Source organism: Ursus arctos, unplaced genomic scaffold (assembly GCF_023065955.2).
Source record: "Ursus arctos isolate Adak ecotype North America unplaced genomic scaffold, UrsArc2.0 scaffold_22, whole genome shotgun sequence".
Classification (NCBI taxonomy): domain Eukaryota; kingdom Metazoa; phylum Chordata; class Mammalia; order Carnivora; family Ursidae; genus Ursus; species Ursus arctos.
The window spans coordinates 11,565,827-11,581,579 of record NW_026622897.1 but is presented as its reverse complement, the minus strand read 5'-3'; the positions used below and the strand labels follow the sequence as shown (position 1 = coordinate 11,581,579).

At 46.0% G+C, this 15,753-nt stretch overlaps 1 protein-coding gene across 4 annotated transcripts in view; it reads left to right on the top strand.

Moving 5' to 3' along the window:
• The first annotated feature begins 6,378 nt into the window (after window positions 1-6,378).
• Window positions 6,379-15,753, top strand: part of CADM1 (cell adhesion molecule 1) — a 318,915-nt gene continuing 309,540 nt past the window's right edge. For all 4 annotated transcript variants that reach the window (XM_057316975.1, XM_026505712.4, XM_044386632.3 and 1 more), the window contains exon 1: window positions 6,379-6,550. In XM_057316975.1, the coding sequence (XP_057172958.1) occupies window positions 6,415-6,550 (136 nt within the window). In that variant the 5' untranslated portion in view covers window positions 6,379-6,414. The remainder of the gene's footprint in view (window positions 6,551-15,753) is intronic.

Genomic DNA, 15,753 nt, shown 5'->3' with positions numbered 1-15,753 from the left:
CAAAGCTAGATCTGACAATTATGATATCATATCAGGAAAATATGACTTCTAAAGTGTGGGAAAAACTTTTGCAGCATCATGACCAACCATATTCTAGTTCAAAAATAAAAACTTAAGTCTGTATGTGATAATTAGTTGAGTTGCCTCAGTTGCAACAATCCCTCTATCCAACCCAAGGCTGTCTGTCAGTGTCAATGAAATTGAATGTCAAATTGAAAAACTCTAAAGCTGTTTCTTCCATATTAGAAAATCACTAGCAAATCATATCTTCCTGCCCTACCGGCAAGATAAGCTAAATTAGCACATGTCTTTTTCCTTGTTTTGTCAAACTTGAATCAAACTGTTTATGCTCAGCGAGAGGCCAGGCACATACCGGTCGTCAGCATTTTATCTCCAATGGCAACTCTTCATCGCTTTTATGAAATGTATTTCTTTGACCTCTTTGTAGCAAGTGACATGGTGAATCACTACCCCTTCCTTGTTGAGCTCTCTTTTTCTTCTTTCCCTATCCCCATGTTGCTCCTTTTCAAGCTCCACCAATTTCCTAAGTAATTCGTGCTCATCAGAGTCGTCCTCCTAGTTTATTTTTATTTTATCTTTGTATCTCTTCCTCCACACCCATTTTCAGAAATACTACTAGTTCTTAAATGTTTGGGGTCTTCTCCAAAATAACTAGGCTGCTTCTCAGTGTTTCTTATCCTGTGTTCAAGAAGCTACTTTCTCAGATCTAGGGTTTAGGCTAGGTTTAGGGTTAGGGGTCAGGGGTTAGGGGAAGTGCCTGGTATTTTTCCAGGCTCATTTTTAAAAAGTCCTTCCATATATTCTCTCTAGGTGTCCACCTCCCTTCCTCTTCCCCCCAGGTCCTTGGCTTCAACTTCCACCTCCATGCTCTTAACCCCCTGGTTGAATACTTCATAGGCACCACAAAACCAACTTGTTCCAAAGTGAAGTCATCATCTTCTTCCATTACCCATCCCCAAAACAACAGTAAACAATCAGATGGACCTGTTCCGTACCCGAAACCTGTCTGGGGTGAACGGTACCAGCATCTGCTCAAATGCCAGAAGTGCAAATCTAGGATTTATTTTAAGATTTTTTTCTACCATGATACCACTAGAATAATCTTTCTAGTATGTCAACCTGACTGTGAGTTTTTACTAGTTGAGTTGTTCCCATTACCTATAATTAACAATTAAAACTTCTTAGCATGTCAATCAAGGCATTCCCTGGTCCCTGTAGATTTTTTTCCCAGCTTCTTCTCTTCCCACTTGATATTTGGTAGCCTGTGATACAGCCATTCTGTTTTCATTTTCTAAATACCCACCATGCTCTCCTAAGTTTCTGGGCCTTGCAAGTGACTTTTCCCTAATCATACCTTCCCTCACCCTTAATAGCTTCCCTGTCTGTGCTGCAAAGTCTTGCTCAACTTCCAAGACTCAGTTCATGAACATTCTTCTGTGTGAATTTTTCCCTGATATACAGATAGTCACACCTGCCCCTTGGGGATAGTTAGGTGCCTCCCTTCTCTGTTCACACGGGGCTGTATGCACATATTATAAAAGCATTTATCACGTGTCATAATTGTAGTGTACATCTGTCTTCCCTACTATACTCTGAGTTCCTTGCCAGTAGTTAATTTCTGGGGGTGTTTTATTAGAGAGAGAGAGAAAATGTGTACGAGCAGGGGGAGAGGCAGAGGGGGAGAGAGAGAGAGAGTGAGAATCCCAAGCAGACTCTACACTGAGCATCGAGGCTGGTGCAGGGCTCAATCCCAGGATCCTGAGATCATGACCTGAGCTGAAATCAAGAGTCATATGCTTAATGGGCTGAGACACCTGCTCCCAGTAGGTAGTTCCTCATTCATCTTCGTATTCCCAAGACTTAACAGTGACTGTCCCATTGGGGTGCTCTATACATTTTGGGGGTGAGTAGGTGGCTCAGTTGGGGGAGTGTGGACTCTTGATCTTGGGGTTATAGTTTCAAGCCCCATGTTGGGTATAGACATTACTTAAAAATAAAAGTAAAATCTTAAAAAAAAAAAAAAGATATGTATTTGGATCAGCCACACATACCCAGATATATTCTTAGATAGCTGATCGCGACAATCTGTGACTTGGTCTCCGAGGCAAATTTCCTTTCCATCTGCATGGGGGCTGCTCCTTGACCCAGTTTCTGTGTAGTTTATATGTCAGTACTTCCCTACTTCCCTTTCCTTTGAACTGGTATTCTAGTCTCGATATGCAAAAGTTTACTGTCAACTCTATGATTCTAGAAGAATAAACCTGTGGGTAAAGTGGTTAATTACTCATTTAGGAGTATGGATTTAGCTGGCTTTATATTTCATAAAGATTCATAGAGTGATGCCCCCAAAGATGAGCTGCTTAGTCTTAATCTAAGTACAGATGAGCTACCTGCTGGATAGACCAGGAGTCTATGCAGTCCAGTATTCTAACATACTGCTAGCTTACTTTAATTCATGGAAGACTTTCTATTAAAAGCTGACATTTATTATAATTTTAATATACCCTTTGACAATGGAAGCTGAGGCTTAGGGATTATTTTAGCCCGCTCCGGCTGCTGTAACGAAATACCAGAGACTGCACGGCTTGAATAACGGACATTTAGTTTCTCACGGTTCTGGAGGCTGGAAGTCTGAGGTCAACGTGTCAGGATTGTTAGGTTCTGGAGAGAGCCCCCCTTCCTGGCGTGCAGGTAGCTGCATTCTTGTTCTGTGCTCACTTGGCCTTTCCTCAGTGCCTGCATGTGGAGAGCTCGCTCTGGTATCGATTCTGAGGACATCAGGATGGTATCCATCTATCCTAAACCTCATCTAGACCTAATTACCTCCCAAAGTCCCCACCTCCAAATATTATCGCATGAAGAGTGAGGGCTTCAACATATCAACTTGGGGGGCCTGTTGGGGGTGCGAAGGACACAAAAAACATTCAGTCCATAAACTGATTAAACCACTTTCCTATGGGTACTCAAAGAATCCAGTAGCAGGGCAAATGCTGACTCCAAACATTGTTTTATTTTCCTTAATAATTTGCCTTTATTGCTTTTTATACATGGATACTCAAATAATTAGCATATTAAAAAGCAGAATGTTATTAGTTCTCATTGATTATCTCCTAATGTAGTTGGCAAAACATGAATCTCTCCTTAATGTTTATTTTTCCTATATGTTTTTCCATATTTCTCAACTGTTTGAGTGAAGGCAAACAATATAGGGTCTCTCTCCCTCTCGCTCTTTAAAGTTTTCCCAGGGGGAAAAAAAAAAAAAGGACGAGGCTCTGGCAATTTTATTCTAACACAAGAAGTCCCCAGATTGTAATTCTGATAAGTATTTCAGTTCTTTCTTGAAAAATTAAATTCACAAAACAATTGATTATCAGTTATAAATGGCAAAAACACCATCTGGCTTTCAAAATTGGTTAAATCCATGTAGCAAGGGGAGAAAATGTTGGAACTTGTAGTTGGCGAGGAGTTCTGGTCCACGAAGCAGAAAATGACGAGCTTTACTATGAGAAAGCCAGAGTAGTCATAACTTGTACTTAGCGGCTGCGGGAATTTGATACGTTCTTCACATGTTCCATATGTTAAATCGCTTGGCGAGATCTTCAGTGTGAAAGAGCTGAGGGGGGAGAGGAGCATGGCTAGTGTATGGGGTAGCAACAGCTTGATCCTAAATTTTCGGCTCTGGGTCTTTCCATGCAGACCAGTGCTAAAGATGTCCCATGACTGGGGAAGTTGGATGTGCGGGTTCCTGAAGCTTATGACACAGGTGGCAGTTTTGGGGTGGAATTTCTAAAGCTATTTGCATTCCTCTGGTGAGGTAAGTCACACAGCATTAGCATTTCCTACAGAAATGTCCCATATTGTTCTTTGCCAATTGGAAATTTGAGTAGGTGTTCATTTGATGTGCCAAGAGAATGAAGGGAGATGAAAACACTCCACATCTTCCAATGTCCCCATACTGTGTTCCTAGTGTGGGAGGCTTGGGGCCTAACTAGATTCCCTTGGAGATTCAGCCTCATAAGGAATGCTTTTCCTTAGGAGTGTAATGCAATCCTGTTATTTAAAAAAATGTTTCTCAGTTGCTGGCATATTTTTGCCTTATGTTAAAAATGTAGCTATCCTATGCTTATTATTCATGCATTGTAATGTGATGTTTATTCATTCACTTAACAAATATTTGTTGAGGCACAGTATAGCATAGTGGCTAATTGCACAAGCCCTGTTCACCTTAGAAACTTTGACCTCGGGGCAATTGCTTAATCTTTCTGGCTATGTTTAAAAAATATAAGATGGGAGATAATAGTATGTGCCATGGGGATTGTTCCAAGTGTTAAATGAGATTATGTATGCAAAATCCTTAATAAAAACTCAATAACTATAAGACTAGTAATAATAATAATAATAGCAAATATAAATATTGCACTGAGCTAGGGTGCTAGAGTTCCTGGCATATAGGATCTTACTTTACAGTTTACACATCACTTTCAACATACACATAGCTTCAAATTTTTTATCTTGATTTTTGTGGGACTCTCCGCTCTGCCTTTTGTCTGTCCGGGTAGCTGTACTTCCAGAGGTGATAAGACTAGGTAGGACTTTGCAGACTGGACATTATCCTGGTGACCATGTGGTGATGGTTTCCTGTCTCATGTAGCACTATGTGTCTGCTGGAGCTTTCCTGACTTCTGGAGGACTGCCTGTAGTTCATGCATCAGGGCCTGTAATTACAGAGCAGAATATCTAGGTCTGTGAAGACAGGGCAGTCTTGAAATTAGTTTATGCATAATGGATAATAGGAGGCTGTTTTTAAGTGTAACTCATTTGGTGGGTTGGCAGATCTTGACTTCCTTTTTGATATGTAATATTTATTTATTTATTTATTTATTTATTTATTTATTTATTTATTTATTTATTATTTTAGCTAGATGAGGACAGAGGGCCAGGCGAGTCATTTGGTGCAGCCCCTCTAGGCTACAGCTTAGATTTAGCAATTTACATTCAGTAATCTCTTGGTCATTTAGCCACAGATAATTTGTCATGGTTTGTTTTAGCTGTTGTGATATTGACATTTATTATGCAAATTGTATTTCCTACATCTTATTGTTCTGCATTCTATGAATACTTAAATTATTATAAACCTTTACACTTAATATGGCTCGTCCTTCAATTTGATGCTTGAGCAACAGAGGGTCAGAGCGCATACGATCTTCTAGAGGGGAAGAAAATAAGTAATTAAAAAGCAGACAAACAAGAGAGCCGGCTGCCTGGCTGAAAAGAAAGCAGAGGCAATTTCGGAGAGAGAGAGCGAGTCCGGAGAAGCAAATCGTTTCAGCCGGGAGAGCCTCTCCCAGAGACATGGGAAGCTCAGAGCACCTGTTGGTCCCCAGCCGCCTTAGGAGGCACTGGGGGCGTAGAGAAGGGGGGAATGGGTTTGAGCCCCAAAGGAGGAAGATGGCAGACCCCATCTTCACACCCCCTCCGCCTCCGCCCACCACCACCCCGAAGCCCTGACAGAAAAGATTTTTTGTTGGATGTGTGTAATCGTAAATATATATTATTACACATGTCTAATGTATTAAATACGCATATATATAAAAGGCAGGAAGGAGACCTGCAAGACTTGCAAGACCGGCAAGCTGGGGAGCCGAGCCTACCCTCCCCGGTCTACCTTTCCGGAAAATCTACCGCAAAGATACGGACTCGAAAATCCCAGAGCCCGACTCGGGCTCCTTTCTCCCAACTATGCCCAAGTCTACCGCTAGGTTGTTGAGCGGGCTCTCCCGCTCTGCCGGACGTGCAAAGCACGCATGCACTTCTCCCAGATTGTTTTGTCAATCCGGGGACCTGCATTCTCACTCTCCACTCCCGAACAGCTCCCGTTTCCCAAAGATCTATTCCTTCGGTGCAAGGTGAGTGACGGAAATTTGCAACGTGTGGTTTCCAGGCCAGATGCACTCAGTGTACGGGGCAGGGGAGCCTCCTCCTAGGGAGATTCTCCAGTCGTCGGTCGCCTATAACGATTGCTATATACATTCCTAATATAGGTGTACGGGAAGCGAGACCCGACCCCTGGAGCCCGAGCCCCCACAAACCAGGCGCCCGTGAGAACACTTTTTCCTTGATCCCGGGGAAGCGAAAACGAATTTTAACATAAACACATTTGCATACGCCCCTCCCCTTGGCCCCGCCCCTAGGTGGCGCGGGCGCGCCGCCGAACGCCAGCGCCAGGGGGCGGGGTGGGGGAGGGGGCGAGTCCTCCGAGAGCCGGGTTGGGCTAGCGGCACTGTGATTGGTCGGTCCGGACTCCGCCCTCAGTGCATGTTATTAGCATCTCATTAGTTGTCCGCTCGGGCTCCGGAGGAAGCCACCGCCGCCAGTCTGAGGCAGGTGCCCGACATGGCGAGTGCTGTGCTGCCGAGCGGATCCCAGTGTGCGGCGGCGGTGGCGGCGGTGGCGGCGGCGGCGGCGCCTCCCGGGCTCCGACTCCGGCTTCTGCTGTTGCTCCTCTCCGCCGCGGCACTGATCCCCACAGGTAGGTGTGGGCACCGGCCGGTTGGCCCTCAAAATCTCCTAAGGCACCCCAGTAGCCATAGCCCTGGAAGGGGGAAACGTTTCCATGACAACCTTCCCCCACTTCCTAAATCCGAATCGGAGGGAGTGTGGAGAGGAAACTCAGGGCTGAGATGGAAGGGGCAGAAAGGATCGGTGAGCCCCTTCCGCCTTGCCCATCTGGGTGGGAATTGGAGCCCTTAGGGATGGCTGCACCCACACCTTTTCTCCCCGGTTTGGCGCGGGGTGCGGAGAGGAGTGAGAATGGGGGGCCCGGGGGTTCGAGAATATGGGAGAAGGGGATGGATGGAAGGCACCCCCCAACCTTCCGGACCCTCCCAAACTCGCTGTTGTCCCCTTAACTTGCAGGTCCTCCCGTCCCAGGGCTACCCATTTGCCCCCACCTCTCCAGCGGGCCCCCTAAATCTCTATCCCCCAAGCCTCCCATGGCTGACTAGCAGCCGCCTCCAGCGTGATTGCTCACTGATCCACAGGACATCCCCAGACTTGTCTGGTCGCTCCTGCTCTCCCCGCGCTCTGCCTTTCTCCCCCCGTCCTCCGAACCGCGCGCCCCTCGTGTCTCCCTCCAGCCCGATCGCTGCCCTCCGCACCCCCCCCCCCCACGCCTCCCGGCTGCGGGGCTCCGGGGCTCGGCTCCAGGCAGGGAAAGTTCCTCAGGCCCGGCCCCGCGCGGGGGAGGTTGCTGTCGCCGCCTCTGCGGGAAGGAGCCGGGATCCCGCAGCCCGCTTGCCCCACGGCGTCCTCCGCCGCGAGTGGGGACGCCGGATTAAAAGGCTGCCTGTCCTTTTCCGCAGCCCGAGGGTGGTGGAGGGAGGTTCGCGGCCTCTGCGGCCAGGCGGGCACCCTGCGGGCCTCCGGGCGCCCCCTGTGTGCGGAGCTGTCTTGGTAATTTGCCCAGGGGCGGCTCTGCACGCCCGGCGCCTTCCCCGAAGACGCCGAGCACTCGGCAGGAGCACGATGTGTGGCTGCCCGTGTGCCGGGCGCGCTGGCGCGGTCGGGAAAGAAGAGGGCAGTGTTTGCTTTTGCTAACAAAAGGGAGCTGGAGCTCTTCCCCAGCGGAGAGGCTGGCCGTACTGCACCCTGCCTCCCCTTCCCGCCACCGCCGCGCTCCACGGCCGCGCAGCGTCCCCGCACCCCGTGCCGCCCGCTGCGGGCTCCGGGCGGGTAGCGGGACCGGGAAGCACGGGGACCGCGTTGGGGGGGGGGGGCGGGAGGTGCAGGAGGGGATGCAGCAGGGCTCGGCGCCTGCAAAGCCCCTCCTTGCAGCTTGGGAGCTGCAGGACCCGCGAGCAACAAGTGGCGGAGGACACCGAGAGCTCAGCCCCCACCTGCGGAGCCCCCGGCCGCGGCGGGCGCAGCACTCGGGCCACCCTGCCTCTACCGGGCGCCTCTCCGCTTGGGCTGTGCCTTTTGTTTACACGCTAGAGGACACACAGTTACGTAAACACCGCAGGAGACACGCTGTAGGAAATGGGGATGTCGGGGGTGCTAGCTTTGGATTTGGGGGATGCCGGGTTGGTTTCTACCCCCCCGCCCCCCGCCCCCCGTAAACAGGCTTGCAGGGGAGCTCGGCTTGGGGAACGTATCAGGGATGTACAGGGGTGGGAATCTGTAAGCAGCTCAGTTCCAGAGCTGAGGATTTTTTCTGCCATGCCACTGCTTGTCTCCGGATGTTGTTTATGTGTTTTTCCTCTGTGAATTCTTAATTTATGAGTTACGAGATAATTGGGTTCAGCCTATGCCGGTGTGGTTACAACTTCATTTCGGGTGATGTCTCTGACTGGATGGGTTCAATAAAATGTTCCTGAAAGAGATCCCTCATGTTGCTGCATTGTAAAAAAGCGCCAGTGTCAGTTAAACGTGAGCGTGAGTAAAGGCTCGGTAACTGGCGCATAATAGAGGCAACAATAGACTTGTATTGGCTGCAAAAAAAGGGGGGGACAGCGCTGGTCGGGGATATTGCCTTTTGACTAAAAATGGGAGCCGTGCAATGCCGCTCGGCGGCAGAGCAGGGGTTAGAGTATACCTCCTCTATCAAGCCCGCTCATTGACGGCACCGGGTAGTAGCAACGGTACTATATTTGTAACTATCTCGCGGTGAGAAGTTGCCTTCCCAGCGAGGGATGTATGCGGACTCAGAAAGGAGCGGTCTGGAACTCAACCGTGCATGTCAAAGCTACAAGAAAATTCTGTTGCCAGTTACCATGGAAGCAGCTTCTTGCTCTTGTGTACATCCCTGTTTGTACGCTGGTTATCAGATTGTGTTCAAATTAGAAAGTAATTGGGTTTGATTTGTAGTGAGGGGGTGAGATGACTTTCTTTAAATCTTGTTTTTCTCTTATGCAATTTTTGGTAATGGCTTTGGGAAGGGGTCTTGGCCTAGTCCCTGGGCACCCAGAGGAGACTTCCAGGCAGGCACTGGGGGACTTTGTTTCCTTAGTCCTCTCCCCTTAAGCTTTCTCCAGAGGCCTCCAGGTGCCACTGTCAGGTTAGAGAAACCTGTTGGTGTTGCTTTCTAACTTCATTAGGCATGTTACGTTTACATGCTGGCGGGGAAAGCGATCTGGGTCCATCGTGCTGTAGTTCCTGGTTCTGTCTTCCTCTGTCCCTGAATCCCCTGGAGAAAATCTCCCATCCCTCCTGTGGTGTGTGGATTAAATGGATGTTAATGAAACGCAGCTGAAATGGGGTTGTGGAAACTCACTCCTGGGTGTAAATCACGCCTGTTACATTTTAGGTGCATGCATGGTGCGCGCAGTGAACCGGTGGTTGATTGCTCTGCTCTTACCTTTTTTAGCATTAGAGAGGTTGGCTGATGAGTGGGGGTTTGTGAGGGTGCTGGGAAGCCCAGGGGCTGAGTTTGGCTTGTCTCGGCCTGTTGGGGCTTGTATACTGGGGACCGGGACTTTACAAAAAGTGCCGTCCTGCTATTGTTGCCTTTCCCTGCATCAAATTGAATAGACGCAGGAGGGACTTGCACTTGTCTGTGATAGCTTTGATAAAATATCCCTCATTAATGCCACTTTATATTTACAGTGTGTCACTGGAGACGCACAAGGCTTCATTTAGTGACTTGTGTGACGAGACAAGCTTGCATTATTTGCCTGGGACATTTTGGAGGAACAAGAGCCCCATTGAGCAATCTTTTGAAATGAACAAATACGGAAAAAGGGGGGAATAAAAGAGCAGGCAGTTCTCTGGAACAAAGAGCTTTATTCATATGGATGTTGTACATGCTTTATCCAGTTTTCCCCAATGGCCCTCCTGGTAAAGGGGAGTGGGACAGGGAAGAAGCCAACAAGCAGGGCACTTTCGCTTCCTCTCCCACTTCCTGACTTCATAGTCTTACAGAGTCCGTCCTGGACTCCCTGACTGCTCATCTCGCTCCACTCCCTCTAAAAGCCCAGAAGGTAACAGTTTCCTGGGTCTAAAAGAGAGATTTCGAAATGCTTTCTCCTAGCTCTGAATTTCAACAGAAGACTGTGCTAACTACCTGTTGAGACCGATGGTCATTGGAGGACATACTGGTTGAAGGGAAAGAGATGTCACTTTTTTTTGACATATGTCAAGAAGTGGTTGATAGAGAATGTCAGATCGGTAAGATATCTTGCAAACTATAATATTAGTCTTACTATTTATTTTTAAAGAAATGCTGTAACAACTGAAATCCAGAATTTTCATTATCGTTAATGGTGCTCTTGGAGTTTTTTGTGACTTTTGCCCACACCTGATACATTTTGGCTTCATACATAAGTGAATTTTTATAATTCCTTGGCCTGCATTGCTGAATGATTTTCAGGCTTTAAAAAATTGATAATATTGCTGTGAATAGAAACTGTCTCATTCTCTGGGTTTTTGCATGTGACATTTTAATGCCTAATCGGCCTTAGAATTTACATTTTAAAAATGGGTGTGTGTGTGCGTGTGTGTGCGCGTGCTCGTGCACACGCACGCGTGTGTGCTTAACAAAAGACCTATTTTTATGTGGGAGATCTCTTAAATTGGGCCAAACTAATCTATGCTATGATTTGAATGGAAATTTACCAGCATATGAAGAAAATTTATAAGAAATAAATCCTAAGGAGTCAAATGCTGTATCTCTTTCTTGGGAAGAATAGTACTGACCATTACGCTGGGCATTTTTAACTGAAAATCCAGCATAGAAAGGAGAAATCACACAGCGACATCTGTTGCAGAATTGAAAATTTGCTGCTTTGAGTTGGAAGCAATTAGTCCCATATAAGTACCTAATGGTATCAGTAAGTATATATGTGCACTTATACGAATATGTATATATACACACGTATATACATATATATGCACATATACATGAAACTCACCCAATACACTATTGATATTCACACTGAAACCTACGTAATAGAAAATGTAACGTTTTAACACCAAAGCTCCTTTTTCTTATTACCTGTTGAGGAACTAGAGATTCTTATAATCGTGGAATTATTGTAAGGGGAGGATGTTAAAGATGTCTGGTGAAATCTCATTATTTTGTAGTGAGGCAGCCCAAGCCGGGAGAGGGAAGGACCGTGCTGACCATCGAACTGAGGCTAAGTCAGCTACACAGCCCTGACGGGGACCAGGTCCCTTGATGTAGAGTCAGCAAACCTGTTCCACCTCCCAGCAGGGATGCCCCAGTGAGGGATGTGGATCATGGGCACACCATATCTTGGCTAGGCCTAGTTTATATTGTGAAGACAGCAAGATTAATTGTTGTTCTAGGTAATAAACCCATGGATCAGAGGAGTGACCTCTGAGATAAAAGGACTGGTTCTTGGTAAGGTTGTCTTTGGTGTTGACAAATGATTCTGAAACCTCTGGACTTTACTTGGCAGTCACAACATGAATGTCGTCCAAAGCACCTTCATAGGGGAGAGCTCTTGGATTTGTGTCACTGTAGTAAGTCAGATGTGCGAAAACTCGACTCCAGGAGCCTCAGCTTTAGATTTTTCAGCTCTTGATTTGTCTATTCAAGGATTAATATTAACAGTAGAACTGGTTCCATGTAACTAAGGAAAAAAAGGAAGAATCCTTAAGAACAAGAACAGATCTTGATTCTTCATACCAGGTATTCGTCCCTTTTCATTTAAGCAGAGAAAAAGCTGAGAAGGATATTTTTTAAAGCAAAAAAAATTATTTTTGCAAGATGACTTTTTTTTTGCATCGATCGTTATTTTCTTTATTTTTACGTTTTATTATGGAGATTCCAAATATATGCCAAAGTAAGAAGAATGCCATCATTAACCCTGTGTCCAGTCACCCAGTTCTGTAAATTATCCAGCCGTGGTCAGTCTGTCCTCTGTATGCTTTCTCTGCTTCCCAGATGAGTTTCAACAAATCTTGGGCATCATGTCATTTGTTCCATAATTTACTTTAGAAAGATTCTCTCTAACATCCGGCCCCCCACCCCCCATAATCACAGTATCCTGAACTGAATGTACATTTTCTCAACTGGTAATACAGAATGTGGGCTGGACCCGTGCTTGACTGAGGTAGGGCGAAGGCTTATTACAGTGGCGTAAAGCCGAGGCAGAAACTACAGAAACCAGAGTGCCGATTACTGTCTGCACCCGAGACCTTTTCGTGTGGTTTGGTTTATTTTGAGCAAGGTTTTGTTTGGATCGGATAAGATGAGTTTTATTGTTGTGTAAATATGGTTGTGTAAATATGCCGTAATTGTAGCTAATCCCTCAACTGTGGCGCACTATGGAAAGCACCCATGGCGAGATGGGCCATTTCCAGTTGTTCTCATAATGAATGCTCTCCATCGGAGGACTTCTGTAGGCAAGGCTATTTTAGTATGATGGCTGTGAGATACCTCATTCGTGTATTTATCTTTGAATGCCTCCGTGGTATAAATGCCTTTGCGTTTTGTGAATCTATGGCTTAAAAGAAAAATGTCTTTTCTCGTCTCAAACTGGCTAAATGCTAATTTCAGCCTGTATTCTGTAACCGAAGTGATCACAAAATGCCTCCTTTGGTGTGGGAAACCCAAACAACAAGCTGTAAGTATTTGGGCCTTATTTTTGTAGGACGGGGGCACGGGGTGGTAGGCAGGGAAAAAAGGTTACTATTTTTACTTCTCCATATTTGCGCTGTTGATTTAAAATAGGAATTTTTAATTTCAGCTAGAAATGCTGAAATGCTTCAGGGTTAATTTCTGAACTTTGGTGTATGGGAAAATAGGTTGGTTCCATTTTTCAAGGTTCGTGAAACGTGAAGGGGTGTGTGTGTGTGTGTGTGTGTGTGTGTGTGTTAAGAGGTTCTTTCGCAAATGTATTTAATGTGGACTATAAATCTGAAGCATTTGGTTTTTTGGTTTCCAGCCAAACAAGTAATTACACATGAGATGCTTTTGAGGGGTCTGGGCATTCCTGGCCAGGTAAAAACCCGCCTCCTGCGCCCCTCTTCTGAGCTGGCCACGGCACCAGCAAAGCACGAAGGAATGCCTCCATTGGGGAGCGCCACCAAAATCGAATAAAAAGCCTTTGTTTGGAAACCATCAATGAGGGAAGGGACCCACTGGAATGTTTGTAATTACAAGTGGCACCTCCTTGTTTAAATTTCAGAAGCCACAGTTTCTTTTTCAGAGATTTAAATTGCAGGCTCTAGCCAGCAGCTGCTGTTGTGGTTAATGGGCAGTTTCTCTTTGAAGATCTTCCAGTGCTGGTTCTCAAACGCCTGGGTGCAGTTGGCCTTGAACTAGGGTTACAAGAAAGGGAGCTGGAGGTATTTATATACATTCACCGCAAAAGTGACGTGTGGCCTTTATTATTACTCAAAAGAGCAACTTGGCAGCAAGGTTGAGGGAGAGCAGCGCTGAGAAAATCTGCTATGATTGACAGGTGTCTTGAATGGGGTGATTATCTTAAAGAGGGATGTGGGGTGGGTGGGGAAAATTTTTTCTTTTAGTAGATGTTTTACTGGAATAGAGTCATTTGACCCAACATTTTGATTTAGAGATTTCAGAAATGTTAAATAGGCTTGAAATGAAAGCACTGTGATATATATTTAAATGCTACTCAGTGTTTGAAGATTATATTCCAGGGACATGGACTTTTAAAATGCTTGGAAGAAGTGTCTTGCTCTTGGCAGTCTTCCTCGGCAAGGTAGGCGCTCTTGAGCTATCCAGCACTGGGCTGCAGTGTCAAATTGGAATTAAGTTACCAGGTCCCCGGAGGGGGCAGGGAGGATCCTGCCTACAAACAAAGGGTTCACCAGCCCCATCTCTCCCGTTGTCTGTACCAGATGCTTGGCTCGGATTAACGTAAAAGTTAACATGTCGGAAACTGAACCTTTCATCTTTTCTGCCACAGGTATCAACTTTTCTCAAAGTCTCCATTATTGCAAATGACACCACCGTTGCCCTGGTCTCCAAGGCCCTGAAATTTGGAGTCTTTTTTTTCCCTCTTTAGCTTTCATTCTTGGACGGAAATAAAATGGGGCTGATTGTTTCTCCACGACATTCTCTGGAAGCTTCAATGTCCTCTCTAAACCATGTCTTACTAGCAGAAGCTTTCCGGCCAATTCCCCTGACCCCAGCCTCGGCTAGTCAGGATGTAAGTCCACCTACCCGTGTTGTGATTCTTTTCTGGACGCCATCCTGACACTGCCCTTCCAGAAAACCTAATCTCAGATTCTTGCTTCTTGCATCCGATTCGCAGTCCACCCTGTTCTGTCTTTAGGTTGTTCCTTCCTCAACTGCTTTCTTATCCCTCCTTCTCTAGTTGCCCCCGTTTCTTACTGCTTTTCCAGCCTGGTCCTGGTGGGACTGGAAGGCAGATGATTTTCCGTTAAACGGAGGAAGAAAGGGGTTCTGCTGTCAGCCTTCAGCTGGTTGTCTTTGCATGAAACTGCTTTCTTACCTGTTTTTCACTTGACTGTTTTGGTTTCTAGGTGGAGTCCTGCTGATTCTTCTGCCTACCTTGCGAATAAGCGTCTTCCCTTTGTATCTTCAGTTTCACTAACATGGGCTTATCCAATCTAAACTCTACCCTGACACAGACCTTTCTTTTTCTGCTTTACAGGTATATACTTGGGTATGTTTCTTTACAATAAGCTGCAGTGTGCAGATATCGTGGCCATTTATTTTAATGAAAAATTTCAGCATTGGAGTGCCGACTGTATTTGGTAGGATGGGTTCGTATGCGGGCACTTACTACAGCATGAAAATGGTGTGATTGACTTAACAAATTACACGCCGGCACAGTAAGGCTTTCAGACAACAAGTCGAGTCTTCAGAGTAGGAAGACTTCAGAATTCTGGGAGACTTGGCATCAGTGAGACGTACCCCTCTGAAGATGGTCCGAAAGATAGACCACCGTAGAAGAGTGTTTGGGCTCCTGTTCAGAACGTCCAGTGACTAAGAAATACCTACCTGGGGAGCTACAAGGACAGGGTGCTAAAACCCTAGCCCGCTTTTTGAAGAGCTTTGACTTGGGGGCCGTGCTGCCTAACTAAGCGCAGTCATGTCGAGCGTCAGGAGGGGTGGCATTTTTGTTGCCCACATAGAGGGTACGTTGTCACTGGCTTAAGAAAAACATGAAGCCCTTTGTTTCTCAGTCTGACTGCTAATCTTGTTATCTTAAGGATCTTTTCAAAGCCTTTATCTGGTAATATTATCTGCCGCCGGTTTTTTCCCTTATTTATTTATTTATTTTTGGTCTGGCATCCTTCCCCTGCTGAGTTCAGAGCTTGCTAGTAGAAGATTATATAGCATGATAATTCGGTGATATGAAAACACTTGATTATTACGGAGCATTTGGGGGCAGTCTTGGGGAAAAGGGTGTATGTCCAAATGTGGTATGTACGTGGCTCTTTGCTGGATGGATATACCTGTGATAAGCCACGCCACCCAGACGTTACTACTCGTCATCAGCTTGATTCTGTCTTCTGAATAGGAGAGGAGCATAGCTTCATTCCTCTTGAAGAAACCCTTACTTAAACAATGAAAACCTCATAGATAGGGAGAAAAAAAACCCCAAGTTAATTTAGTACTAAATTACTGCTCAAATGGTTTTATCTCTTAAAAGGTTCAAGTACAGATTAGCTTAAATGACACTGAACTTCACTTTTCCTCGTGCGTATCTTGTGAGCACACATCCTTGTGAAGAGACCTCTGTCTCTTTTCTTTTAGTTTTGTTAGTAATC